Below are 14,685 nucleotides of genomic sequence, written 5' to 3' on the forward strand. Positions count from 1 at the left end.
AATAAAATAAATTATTCACAGGTCTTGAGTTCATCAATTTCTATGAATCTATTCTGTAGAGATATTTTCTTAAACACAGGGTTTGTGTAATCACATATATATTAACAGAATGGATGTTCCTGAGGAGAAAGTGGAAACCATGGGCTACTGATGCCTGTATTGGGAGGGTTTCATGTTAGAGACTCAGAAAACTAAGCAACCTACAAGAAATGCAATTACCACCCTAGAGAAAACACATTCCATGAGAAAGTGTGAGGGCCCACAGTTTTGGACCATTCCTTCTTGAGTGAAGGCCAGAGTTCAAACCCTTTCTTGCTCTTCAAGGAGGAATAACAGGATGTTTGGCCAAAGGTGTGGCTACTGGGTGCTTTGCTCCTCAAAAGCCAGACGACAAGGTGTTTGACTTAGGGCGTGGTGTTTTGAGCTGTAAGGAGGTAACTACACTTGCTTATTCTTTGTGTCATAGAAGTCTTCTGCTGGCCCCTTTTGATTCGGGTATGTAAGGACTGAGTAATGAACTCAGGGCTTTTTGGTGCAGTATTCACTGGAAGCCCTCCTGACTCTACTGTCTCTTATCTATTTCTTTCCTCAATCCACACGCCCCTTCTCAGGAACGTACAGACCAGTTGGGTCAGATTCGACAGGAAATATAGCACTTTAGTCCAACAGTGATGTTTACATGAAGGTGGTACAGGAAAATCTGAACAATGATTTAACTAGAAATTTGATGGAGGTGCATGGGGAATTATAGGAAGCAAAGAGATAACGAGTAAAAGAGATAAACCAAGGTGAATCACTGGAGGTGAGTCCTGGAAGGGCTAGCTCAGAGTTAAACTGGTCACCTGTGAGAGGCAGACGCCAGGGATGGGAAGACGGACTGGGCTGGAACGTCTCATTAGAGCCTGTAGTTCTGCTGTAGATTGTGGTCAGCAACATTCATTTTTACAGAGAAATTAGATTTTCAAATAATCGAGTTCTCTCTTGAGGCAACTGTAGGCAGCCCCTTGAAGCCTTTTGACTCATGGGAGAGGATGGGATGCTCATCTCCATATATTCTGTTTTAATTATTCAATTACCTTGCCGTGACCGCAGAAGGGAAGGGTTTTTGTTTCAGTCCTTGTAAAATACCATTATAATTTTATATTCAGGGTCCATTACAGATCTATCCAGTTAAATTCAAGATTTCAGAAATATTCTCGAAAGTGACATTTCAGGGTCCCCCCCCCCCACCGCTTTCTTTAGGTCGCTGGATAGAGACAGGCTCTACCTTACAAAGGTTTGGCAGTATCACACTTCGGATTGTTTAAGAATGCACTGAAGGCTGGGCGAGAACAAGGGTGGTAAATGCTGCTGCAGAATCTGGTCCGCAGATCCCGTGCAGAAAGCCAGGCATGCTCTCCGGGGCTTGCAGTCCAGTCAGCGTAGCCTAATCAGAGAGTCCTGGGTCCCAGTGAGAGACTCTCACAACACCAGCTGGACAGCTCCTGGAGGACAGTGTCTGGGGTGACCTCTGGCTTCCACAGGCTCGTACTCCTGCACACACGTGTGAACCCACGTGCACGTGTACACGGCCTCGGAAACACGCACACTCGTGCTTGCACACACAAAGAAGAAACCTTCAGCGCTATATGGATGGAAAGGGAGCTACTAATAAAAGGCTCTCCTGGCTTTTATTTCCGTTGTGCTTAAAAGTAGCTGTGGCATGGGCTCAGAGTTTAATGCAGGGACACTTTTTCCTTCCCCAAATCTCCACCCATTGTGTGTATCTTGTTCTGGATTAACTCGTCTTGACAACTTCTGGAGATCTGCAAGAATGTCCTAAAATGACTCTTTGAAGAAGGAGAGAAATCGGCTTCCTTTAGTTGTATGGCTGTCCGAAGTCTTCCATCAGGAAGCATAGTTCAGAAAAAGAAGCTACCACCCCTGCCTTTAGAATTCCCAGCCCTGTACACATGGTTGAAGGAGAATGACAAAGGAGGCCCGGTGGGACAGGCATAGCAATCTTGTCCCAGGTCCCGCCTCTCATCAGCGAGGTCCAGCCTGCTCCAGGAAGGTATTGCCAGGCTCTGGGCCTCATGGATTCTTGGAGTTCTATTCTTTCTTCTCTTTTGGCTATGACTGTCCTTCCCTGGTATTTAAGGTGCACTTGTTGATTTGAAAAATAGATCATCAGATAGCACAGAAAAGCCTAAAACTGTTCTCACCTAGATTAAAATGAAGAAAATGAAGATAGAAATGTTTCCCTACTCCTCCACCTCCCCAACCTTCTCAGCTGCCTGGGCCTCGCTGCTGTGTTTAGTTACACAGACGGATCTCGGAGGGGTACTGCCTGGCTGTGCACTCTGAGGCGAAGGCCATGGCGGAGATCACAGGGAGACGGGCGGTGACTGGTGGTCTGCCAAGGGGAGAGGATATGGGCTCTGGCAGGGAGAGAGGATTGATAATTCTTCCTAGATATGGCCTGAGGAGGTGTGGGAGGCAGGTTCCTAGAGAAGAAGTGTTTGGCCCAACTTTGAAATTGGGGTGGGAGTCAATGGTTGGAGATGAAGGAAAAACTTTATTCTAAGAAGGGAAAATGCTCATGGGAAGAGAGAGGAGGAAGGGATTAGTTTATGGTCTCAGGTCAACAAATAGTTGCTGGACGCTTCTTCTCCAGCTGTCTAGCCAGGTAAAGGAGTCAGTGTAGTGGTGGTGGTGTTTAGAGACTAAATTTAGAGCTGTTGCTGTATTCTGTAGCGTGGATCTTGAACATGCCCTGAAAACTCATGTGTGGAAGTTTTAGCATTTAGCCTAGGGTGTCATTAGGACAGTGGATCACAGCCATGTGGGTTGTGACCCCTCTAGGGTCACCGAACACCACCCTGCATATCAGATATTTACATTATGATTTTTTTTTTTTTTGGTTTTTCGAGACAGGGTTTCCCTGTAGTTTCTAGAGCCTGTCCTGGAACTAGCTCTTGTAGACCAGGCTGGCCTCGAACTCAGAGATCCGCCTGCCTCTGCCTCCTGAGTGCTGGGATTAAAGGCATGCGCCACCACCGCCCGGCTTACATTATGATTTTTAACAGTAGCAAAATTACTGTTATGAAATAGCAATGAAATTTTCTTTTTGGTCGGGGGTCACCCCAACACAAGGAACTGTATTAAAGGGTTGCAGCATTAGGAAGGCTGAGCCTCCAGGTTCCTGCTCTGAGCCCCTGCCCTGACTTCCCTGGACAACAGCCTACAAGCTATAAGAGGGGCATAAACCTTGTCCTCCACAACTTGTTTCTGGCCATGTTGTTTTATCAGTCATAGAAATCCTAACTGAAACAAGGGCATTTCTCTAATGGGGGAAATAGAGATCTTGGCCCCTTCCTACTTCTTTCTTTCACTTCTTAGCTGCGATGAACCCCTCTCGGCACTGCCACATATTCCTGACCGTGATATGTGGCTTCATCACAGGCTAAGAAGCAACAGCGTAAACCTGTGAAAGCCTCTGTCCAAATAAACACCGTCTGTTCTTATAGAGCCATCATCCCAGGCAGGTCATCACAATAGAAAGCTGACAAGCACTCCGCGCCCCGGTTACTCTGCATTGTCTCACTTCTGCGATTAATCCAAATGGCCCACGCCCCCTCTATAGTGACTTGTATTTTAGTTGTATATTAATGAAGTACGGCTTGCCAAGCATGTTCTCCATCGCTGTCATGGGGCAAAGCTGTTCCCCCCCTTGGCTATTTTCAGAACCTGCTTTGTCTGGGAGCCACACCATGATGTTTGCCTATAAAGAACATATAGACACCCAAAACAGCAACAACGACAGCTGCATGTCATGGAGGTGTTGGGGAAGGACAGCCGATGCATGCCACTATCTGGGTCACTAGCAGAAAGCACTGAGCTTCCCAAACAAGCAGCTCCCCCAAACCCCAGTGGCCTAACCTAGCACATAGTTCTTGATCTCTGTGAGAGGCTGTACTGGGCCCTGGTGCTCAGCAGTAAGTCCTTCCCTGTGAAGCTGCGCCATCTCCTAGGACCTCCTGTTTCCTCTGCTGAATCCTTCCATTAAAACCAAAACAGAACTCCAAAGGGATTATACAGAATATTTGATGCATCGCTTCTGCTGGTCCAGATCTCTTCACATGGCCCCATTCTTCCTGCAAAGAAGGCTGGGAAATGTGAACTTCCTGTGTGATTAGAGAGAGGAAATGAGCTTGAGAAGCCTCCCCTTAGTCGCTCCCAGAGCCAGGTCATGGGGAACACTGTGGGGTTCTCCTTCCCTCTGGCCTGTCAACCATCAGCCCGAGAGGGGGAAAAGGCAGAAGAGGTAACAGAAAGCTTTGTATGTGGAACACGAGCGGAGACAGCCCTCTGGGAGACAGACTTCAGTGAATCGGCTCAGCTTTATTCCAGAGTGAAAAGGAATATATAGGTTTGGGGAGCCGGGACAAACCCTAACTTGCATTAGGTGGCACGCTCCTATCACAAGGCTTAGTATGTGGTCATGGCTCCTATAGCAGGGCTTCCAGCACAAGTCTTCTTAGCAGGGATCTGTGCCAAGGGTCAAGCGAAAGATGAATCAGGCATCTGGTTTTAGAAACAGCTTTTAGATAAGGTCAGTCCTCCATGCCCAGGGACATTCTCCAGATAAAGGCGGGTAGAGATCAGGAAGCCTTGCTGGGGATGGGGGGAGTTTGTATATTACCAAGCTTCGAGAAAGCTGCCAGGCTATGGCAGACGGTGACCTCTAACCAGCCAGCAATGTATTCCAACAAAACACAGCAAGCTACAAATCTTTGGCTCTGCCACAGGCTTGCTAAGTGGCCTTAGACAGTCATTAGATTATAACCATTGTGATGTCTTTTCCTGTTCCTAAGGTCAATAATGTTTGCTCTGTATTTTTAAGTGAGTTTACATTTTGCATAATTATATGCATGAACAGTAGGAATCAAGGCCCGCCTTTTACTTTTTAAGATTGCAGGAATGTAGTCATTTGCTCAGCGGATAGCTTCCGAGCACCATGCTGGCTGCCTGTAGGTAAATTCTGCTCTCTACACCATCCCTGCTGGTGGTCATATGGGTGCCAGATTGTGATGCTCATGGTCGGTGTATGGTGCCTGAGGGGCTCCGGTGGCCCTCCGTGAAGAAGTAAGCCTTGAGCTGAGACCTACGATAAGATGAATTTGACAGAATATCAGGAGGAAGCATTGGCCGAGCATTGGGCCCTGAGGTGGGAGCCATCTTTGGAGTGCTCCTCAAACCATAAAGTAACTGCACGGTAGACAGACTGTTTGGGACGAAGCACGAGACGGTCAAGGGCTGCAGCAGGTAGGGCCTTGACCTCCCTATCTCAGTTTCCATCTCCCGGGCTGATGGCAGCGCCAGCTCCGTGGAGTCACTGGGAGCGGTTGTAGGAGACAACTTGGAGAGTGTTTAGAAATGTACCTGACACCCGGAGTTCAGGTTTATTATGGTTCCAAAGGCAGCCGGAAGATTTGGAGCGGTTCCCAGCAGGGCAGCGTGCCTGGCTCTCTGTAGAACCCAGTGGATGGGTTTTCTCCCTCCTGGATGTGAAAGGAGTTTAAAATTTTCGATGAAACTCCTAGGAACAAAAGGAAATGTTCACAATATTATGTTTTTTTCTATTAAAATTGTTCTCTCAACATTGGCAAGATTACCCTTAAGAACAGTATTGAGATGTACACGGGCTGTATAGGAGCAAGATCTTATGCGCTTCTGATTTATTCCCATCTTGAAAAATAACCAAATATTTATGCATACTTTTAACATAAAATCTTCTGGACCACATATGGGGCGCATGTGCGGTGTTGCAATGGACCGAGCACCTTTCTTCTCAAGCTTGAATAAACTGGCCGGAGCGTTCCCATGTCCAGAAAGAAGAGAAACCCTGGAAGCTGGAAATGATGGCTTAGCAAAACAACAACAACAAAAAGCAAACAAACATGGTGCAGAAGCAGATCTGTTCTCGCGAGTAGCAAGTGATGCCTTGAGGAGAGCTGCAGACCAGGAGCAGAACCAGCTACAGACGTTGGGCCTCCGTAGCAAAGCTGCCTGTGGGTTTGCATTTTGCTCATCCTTCCCTGAAAATGCAAACTGCCAGCTTCGAATGCACTTCCTCTGTGTGCTGGCAGGAGCCCTGGCATCAAGTGACTTGGCAAGTGTGCCTGTGACAATAGGACATCCCAGGGGCTGTGGGTGTACTGAGGTCATTGCCGCAGCCTTTGGCCTTGGTCCACGCAGAACTCGGCTGTTGACTGGAGAAAGCTCGGACGTGGGATTTGTTTCTCCTCCAGGCAGATAATGAATCCCCTAGCCAATATCATCTCACAAAACAACAGCGTCATCTAATTGCCACCAAAATAAATAATTGTCAAGTGTTTGCATCATATGCGAGCATTTGGAGAAGATTTGGAATCAAAGGTTTCTAAAGAGCAATGCCTTGCGTTTGTGAGAAACCTTAAACAGTAAGCTGCATTTTCTCTTAGGTTCTTAGGTCACATCTCTGGAGTTTCTGGTACTTGCACAATTAATACAAATATTTAGCAATTAGAATGTAAGCATGGAGTGCTGGAATATGTGGCTTAGTTGGTAGAGTACTAGCCTGGTGAGCATGAGGCCCTGGGTTCAATTCCTTGACCATTCTAAACCACAGCCTGGTGGCATGTACCTGCAGTCCCAGCATGTGGGAAGTAGAGGCAGAATTTCACATCATCCAAAGTTACATATCGAGGTCTGTGCTAGCCTGGACTACTTGAGACCCTATCTCAAAGTGGGGGGGGGGGGGGGGGGGTGCCCTTTTGGGATTTTTCCACCACAATTTCCCCTGTGGGTTGTATATGGGTTTGACAGAAAAATTAAATGGCACTGAAAATACATTATTTTACTGTAGCCAAACAAAAGGTGCCCTGGGAAAAGCAGGTCAGTGTTAGTATCTCTGGCCTTTCATTCTGAGGCCCTCCAGACAGATGCAGAGCCAATCAGCTTAAACTTGCAGGCATGTTTTTCCAGCTTTGACCTTTGTCACATCGTGGGTACAGAGGAAAATCCTGAGAGTGAACTCACGTGGTTGAAGACAAAGCATGCTATCTGAACCTTAGGGCGGAGCACTTGAATAAAGAAAGTAAAAGCCACATGACTGAGACTGGTGACCAGCCATCCCTCCAAATGCCTTGGTAGACATTTTCTCCTTCCTCCTCACAGGGCAAAGAAGGAAGCACCATTAGAATTCCATGGGGAAGTTACAACCAAGAAAAGAAGACAGAGGAAAGATTGCTGGGCGGAGAAATTCAGCGCCACCTGGCAGACACACTTGCCACCCAGGGAAAACAGATCAAAATGTTTTAAAGTGTAGTGACTTTAAGAAGAGATGAATCAACAAGTATCCAATTAACTTAATATAGATTTTGGTTCATTTTTTTCCTGGTCTCAGTCGAATTACCTGAAAAATCACGATACAATTGCCAAGCTCTTAACTTTGAACTTTACAGAAGCATACTCTATAGTGAGGTTGTCCTTTGTTTCATTTGCAAAAACTAAACTAAAATAAAATGATGTTTCAAAGTGTTTCTTTGCCAAGAAACATGTCTGGAACTGGTATTTTTTATAAACAATGGCGACAACTAATAAGATTAGTCCAGCATTCTGCGGCTTTGAGATAAATTCTTTTACAGAATAGGTCCCAAGCAGTGTGCTGGGAACTCTTCCTGGTTTAGTTTAGCCCTGAAAAGAAAATCACCTTGAGTCACTTACTTGTTTATGAGTGTGTGGTTGCTGGGATCCAACCCAGAGTTTCACACATGCAAGGACTCTGCCCTGAGGCAACCCCCCACCTCCACACCCTGAACCCCCATCTTACGGCCCTGGTGTACTTCTGTCTTTAGGGCTGACAGGCCATAGATGTTGCTTTTTTGATCCAGTTTTTTATCTGGCTTTTTTTTTCTTGACAGGTCCCCGAGGGCAAAGTGGTCGTTCTGAATTTCCGATTCATAGACCTGGAGAGCGACAACCTGTGCCGTTATGACTTCGTGGATGTGTACAACGGCCACGCCAATGGCCAGCGCATCGGGCGCTTCTGTGGCACATTCCGACCAGGATCCCTCGTAGCCAGTGGCAACAAGATGATGGTGCAAATGATTTCTGACGCCAACACTGCCGGGAGTGGCTTCATGGCCACCTTCTCTGCTGCTGCCCCAGATGGAAAAGGTACCCGTTTTCACACAGGGGCAGTGACAATAATGATGGTGGGTCATGGGGATTCATTGCCTACTGTTATGTTTCCTCCTACAAAGCACAATGGCAGTTCTCAAAGAGCCAAGGAACGCCAACAAGTTACTAAGAGATCATTCTGCAAAGTCTGTCCTTTTCAGAAAGTCCAAATGTATGTTTGTAAAAAGTCAAATATTAAATTCATGAGGTTGAATGAGAAGCTTGAACCTCATCCTCCGAAAAGGCATAGCCAAGGGTTTCTATATCTTTCTCTCCATGTTTATTTACATTCATGTACTTTTGCAACAACTATTTACAAACCTAAGTGAAATCACATATCATTTCATAACTTTCTCATTTTACTTAACGCTGTGCTGTGTCTTGGGATATTTTGATGTCAGTTTGTAGGAGCTCTCTGGGGAAGCACTTTGAAGGAAGATTGCAGCTTACTGGATCCCCAGCCCTCTGGGCAGGCTAACTGGATCCCCAGCCCCCTGCTCCAGGGTACTTGCTCATCTGCCCTGGGTTTGACTAGACTGAGAAGTCAAAAGAACAGGATTGAGGGCTGACAGTACAGCCAGAGCATTGAGGGAGAAATCCTAGCAGGGTGCTAGACAAAAGCATAGAGTTCAAAACATACACAGAAATCTACCCATGTCTTTGACAGCAAAACTACACTTTCAGGAATGAGGAGCTAGAGAGATGAATCAGCGGTTAAGAGCACTGACTGCTCTTCCAGAGGACCCGGGTTTAATCCCAGCACCTATGTGACATCTCACAGCTGTCTGTGACTCCAATTCCAGGGGACCCAACACCCATGACAAAACACCAATGCACATTCAAATAAAATAAAACACTACAATTTAAAGACAAAGGCTCGAACTAGAAAATACAGAATTTGATATTTATAATTTACCTACAAAGTAGCCTGGAGGTTGCAGAAACAGTTCCCCACAAATAGAAGTTACCACTCTGAATACCATCACAGAAAAGATTGAAGAAAATGGAGACCAAAAGACCAGAGAAGTAATATCAAATTGCCTGACGTATGTGTTTTATCTGTAAAACAATTATAATAGTATAGAAACAAAAATATAAAGAAAAATGGCTTAGCTGCACCTAGATTGAGCAAAGTACATGGACCGATACAGCCAAGAAGACAATAAACTCTAAGCAGGATAAATAAAAAGGAAATATAAAAATAAAAAAACGCTTAGTCCATTATACTTGAATTACGGAACTCAAAGGATAAAATTCCCAAAGCCAAGCAGATAAACCGAGAGTAAAAAGAGCCGAGCTTGGCCTTCTGTTGTGAGCAGCGGAGGAAGCAGAGGGCACCGTCATGGCATCTCCAAGTGCTGGTATGAGGATGCCAGGCATCTTCTCCTGCCAGCTTTCCAACAGGAAAGCACTCACAATGTGTGCTGTGAAAATCTCAGAGACATTTTCACCGTGTGCCGCAGGAAATGCTGATGGCAGACCATGTCGAGGAAAATGACAGCAGGGCCCGGTCTGAAGGCAGTGAAGGACGCCCACTGGGAGTGGTTAGCATAGACGAGAGCGTAGTGTGTTGTCTTTTGATCTCTTTCCACGTGTGTTCATGACTAAAACATGAACACTGTATTATGGAAGATATAATAATGTCTTATATTTGACAACAAAGGATGGCTTAAGTGCGCGCGCGCGCACACACACACACACACACACGAAAATGTCCAGAATGACCACTGTATAGGTTATAATGAGTTAAGTGTGTAGAACATCCATTAAAACCAGAAGATCTATGCAAATTGCCCACTTAAAGAAAGCTTGGATGTAGAAAGATAGAAGCGGCTGGCCGCTTCCCACCACCCAGCTAGCTTTACCCAAAATAATTACACGGAAACTGTATTCATTTAAACATTGCCTGGCCCATTAGTTTTAGCCTCTTATTGGCTAATTTTCACATCTTCCTTTAACCCATATTTAGTAATCTGTGTAGCACCATGAGGTGGTCGCTTACCAGGACAGATCTTAACCTGCTTCCGACTCAGAGAGGAGAGGCAAGGCGACTGCCTATGGCGACTGCCTGAAGTGTCTGCTTTCTTTCTCCCACAATTCTGTTCTGTCTACTCTGCCTACCTAATTTTCTGTCCTATTAAAGGGGCCAAGGCAGTTTCTTTATTAACCAATGAAAGTAACACATAGACACTCCTCCATCACTTGGAGGAAGAACACATGTAATAAAAGGTCTGAACAAATTGAAAAAAAATAGCAACAGGCACAGTAAACCCAAGATATCCATAAATACACCCAAATAGAAGAAAGCTATTGTTAGAACTGATGAAAAGCCAGTCCAGGCACAAGTTGTCTCTCAGGAACCACCCGAAATACAAAGACCAAATTGACTGAAAGTAAAAAAGATGAGAAAGACATTTACCATGTGAACTTCATCAAAATTAAAGTCGGTATGTATTAAATTATACCATTATAGATCTGAACAGGCAATCCACACCACTAGAGGAGATGTTCACAAAGTGCCGGTTTATACTCAGAACACGTAAAAATAGCACCCAACAGCAGAAGAATCTCAATAAATACAAACCGAGCCAAACACTTGTACAAGCATTTCACGGAGGACGCTATGAACGGCCAATGTTGTTACTCATTCGAAAAATGCAAATTGAGACAGGGAGGGGCTGAGGGATGGCTCAGTGGTTGAAAGCACTGGTTGGTCTTCCAGACGACCAGGAACTGTAACGCTCATCGCAGGAGAGCTGATGCTTCCTCTGGCCTCTGTGAGCACTGCACACACATGGTGCGCAGATAACACATTCAGGCAAACACTGGATATACGCACAAACATGTTTTATACACATAAAATATAAATAAAATCTTAATTTAAAAAAAAGATCACAGTGAGATGCCGCTACTTCCCCATTATGTTGGCTAAAAATCTGATAACCTGGTGTGGAACCAAGAATGGGAAGCGACCAATGAGCTCACTCCTTGGGAGCTGGGAAGCGACCAATGAGCTCACTCCTTGGGAGCTGGGAAGCAACCAATGAGCTCACTCCTTGGGAGCTGGGAAGCGACAATAAAACTCTTAGGTGTTAACAGATGTTTCAGTGCCGCTGATTGTTCAGTGAAGTTAAACATCTGTGTCTATTCTGGCCCAGCAGTGCATTTTGGGGGTATTAATGTAAAAAAAAATGAAAATACATGTTAACGGAAAAGATGCGCACAAAAATAATCTGAGCAGCCTCGCTAACAACGTGTGCAGGTCAGCTTGACACAAGCCGAGGTCGCCCAGAAAGGAGACTCTCAACTGAGAAAATGCCTCCATCCGTAGGCAAGTCTGGGCAAGTTTTTGATTAGTGACTGATATGGAAAGACCAAACCCACTATGGATGGTACCACCCCCGGGGCTAGTGGTCCTAGATTGTATAAGAAAGCAGGCTGAGAAAACCTTGGGGAGAAAGGTTGTAAGCAGTATTCCTCCATGACCTCTTCTTCAGTTCCTGCCTTGAGTTCCTGCCCTGGCTTCCCTTCATCATAGACTGTGATCAGAATATGTAAATCAATAAAATCCCATAATCCACTGCCACTGCCCAAGTTGCTTATCACAGCAATAAATATCCCCAAAGGACCCAACCCCAAATAAACATCAGCAGAAGAACGGGCACACCACTTATAGTGTTCGCAAATAGTAGAATACTTCCCCTCCCGGCAATCTAAAGTACAAGCGCAGGTGACGCCACCTGAAAGACCCTGTCGGACATTACAGTAAGGCACAGAAGACCAGAAGGGTGACCCTACGGGGCTCAGTTCTTACAAAGCTCTGCATTAAAACTAAGGTGCAAGCCGGGCGGTGGTGGCGCATGCCTTTAATCCCAGCACTCGGGAGGCCGAGGCAGGCGGATCTCTGAGTTCGAGGCCAGCCTGGTCTACAAAAGCTAGTTCCAGGACAGGCTCTAGAAACTACAGGGAAACCCTGTCTCGAAAAAACAAAAAAAAAAAAACAACAAAAAAAAAACAAACAAACAAACAAAAAAAAACTTAAGGTGCAAGGCTTTCAGGAGAGTGGCATGGCAGGAGTTTGTGATAGGCGGCGTCTGTGTTACCTCAGAAGCGCGGCTCACAATGGGTGTGTTCATCTGTCAGTCATGCAAAGGTTAAGATTGGTGAATTTACCTCCCCAAACCTGTGAAATTACAAACAAAACAATGAAGCAGGTGGTGGGGGTTGGGTAGCAACAGGGAGAAAACAGAACCTGTAACTGTTGACAATGGCTGATGGGGACACAGAGGACTTTATATTCTGTCTACTTTAAATGCTTGAGGTTTTCACTCATAGTTTAGAAAATATCCTAAACTCAGTTCTTATAATATGATTTCTTAAATTTAAGTATGTTTTAAGAATCTTCTATGTCAAAGAAATACTTTGTTCCTTTAGTCTCAACTCAGTTATTTGTAAGTTAATTCTAAGTGAAATTAAATTTGTAACTTTATATCAAAATAGATTTCTAAAACTATTTCCTTGACTTAACAATATATATGCAATACATGCCAGGACATGTCAGTCCATGTGTCCAATGTCTAAATTAAGATTCGTTCAATATTAACTGTGGTTGATTTTAGGTGGTGGGACTGGGGTAATTTTTTTACTTGTATGCTTTCCTGTACTGCTGAAAGTTTATAAGCATACTTTTGTGTGGGTGTGGCTGTGTGTATACATGGTCATGTGACCCTTCATGTGTTCAAACACACGTGTGTAAGACAGACATCAACTTCAGGTATTGCTACCGGGGATCCTCCACCTTATTTTTGAGATAGGCTCTCAAGCGGGCATCTGGAGCTTGCCAGCTGAGCTCCACCGGCTGGCCAGTGAGGCGCCAGGGGCTATGTTCCTCCACCTCCCCAGGCTGGGATTGTGAGCACATGCTACCATGCCTGGCATTTTTTACTGGGTTCTGGGATTCAAACTCAGGGCCTCAGCAGCACCTTACCACCTGGCCTATGTCCTCAGACCTGTACATATGTATTCTTTTTATGAACTGAAGACCTCGACAATGTATTACATAAGTGTTACTAGATGTTATATAGTAGTTATATGTGTGTGTGTGTGTGTGTGTGTGTGTGTGTGTGTGTAATACTAGATGATAGTAATGAAAATCGTGTATAACAGCTAATTTAATTTTTTTCTGTGGAACTTTAATAAATAACCAATGAACAATTGCCTTGAGAATTCTTAGAACCTGATTCCTTGCACCGTCTACAACTCTGAATGAGTGGGAATATTTTGTTCAAAAAGAGGGGGAAACACCAGAAAAGCTGTGGTTCTGACCCCACGCCTTCCCTCTCTTGTGACTCGCCAGGCAATGACAGAGTACTCGTGAACTGGCTGTAGGGATGAGGTGTCAGTTATCAGAGCAGTAGGAGGTGGAGGCAGGAGCACCAAAGCCAGACTCGGCTACATAGTGAGTTCATGTCTAGCCTAGGCTGTGTTAGACCATCGCAGAAACAAACAAACTGGATGTGTAGAACAGATTGTGTGATCGTTTTCTTTTTAAAGAGAAAACTGAGCATCCCCTACCATTGCCCTGACGTGCTGTGATACCCCCTGATGTTCTCATTCCTGACCTCCGGTGATTGTACGGACTGTGACCCATGTTACGGTATAAACTTGTATGTTTTTATATTTAATGACTTCAGGAGACAGGTACTGTGGAGGACGCCTTGAGAAACCTTCCGGCTCTTTTAAAACCCCCAACTGGCCAGACCGAGACTACCCCATAGGAGTTACTTGTGTGTGGCACATCGTTGCCCCGAAGAACCAGGTGAGGCTCCAGAAAATGTGACGGAAGTGAGTATGTGTGAACTGCCCCCGTGTGAGCCCCTGCCTCTGGGATTCGAGAGTTAAAGACGCGAGCAAGGAAAGCCCAGATGGACACCAGTACTTATCCTTACGAAGACCCAGGCTAAAGTTGCCCTTTGCACTCTCTGACTTGCAAAGCCATGGATTCTGATTTTTCTATTATGTAATTATAACTTTCAAAACAGTTTTGAAAATACAAATTCCACATAGGGCCTGGGGCAGATACGAAGCGCAAGCATCAGCACCTAGCAGCGTGGGGAGGAGGGTCCTCAAGCATGCGCACACCACAACATCTCCATTGTCAGACAGCCCAGCTCCAGCAAAGCCAGGCAGCAGCCACAGAGCCTTCAAGGAACCCCCATGGTGATAGAACATCAGCTTTTGAGGATCGGGGTTGTTTGAAACAAAATGTGTGCAGATTCCATATCTGTTCCTCTAAAGCAGTGGTTCTCAACCCTCCTATCATTGCGACCCTTTAATACAGTTCCTCATGTTGTGGTGACCCCAATCATAAAATCTTCTCATTGCTACTTCATAATTATTAAGGAATGTAATGGAAGTGCCCAATATGCAGGGTATCTGATAAGCAACCCTAAGAGTCAAGATCCACAGCAAGGACTACTG

General features: G+C 45.3%; 1 protein-coding gene across 1 annotated transcript in view; it reads left to right on the forward strand.

The window, feature by feature from the left end:
• The window catches only part of Pcolce2 (procollagen C-endopeptidase enhancer 2), a 47,884-nt gene that overhangs the window by 19,546 nt on the left and 13,653 nt on the right, over positions 1-14,685 (forward strand). Inside the window, exons 3-4 of the mRNA XM_038322678.1 lie at positions 7,947-8,202; positions 13,899-14,023. Of these exons, the coding sequence (XP_038178606.1) occupies positions 7,947-8,202; positions 13,899-14,023 (381 nt within the window). The remainder of the gene's footprint in view (positions 1-7,946; positions 8,203-13,898; positions 14,024-14,685) is intronic.

The sequence above is a fragment of the Arvicola amphibius genome, chromosome 3 (genome assembly GCF_903992535.2).
Source record: "Arvicola amphibius chromosome 3, mArvAmp1.2, whole genome shotgun sequence".
Taxonomy (NCBI): Eukaryota; Metazoa; Chordata; class Mammalia; order Rodentia; family Cricetidae; genus Arvicola; species Arvicola amphibius.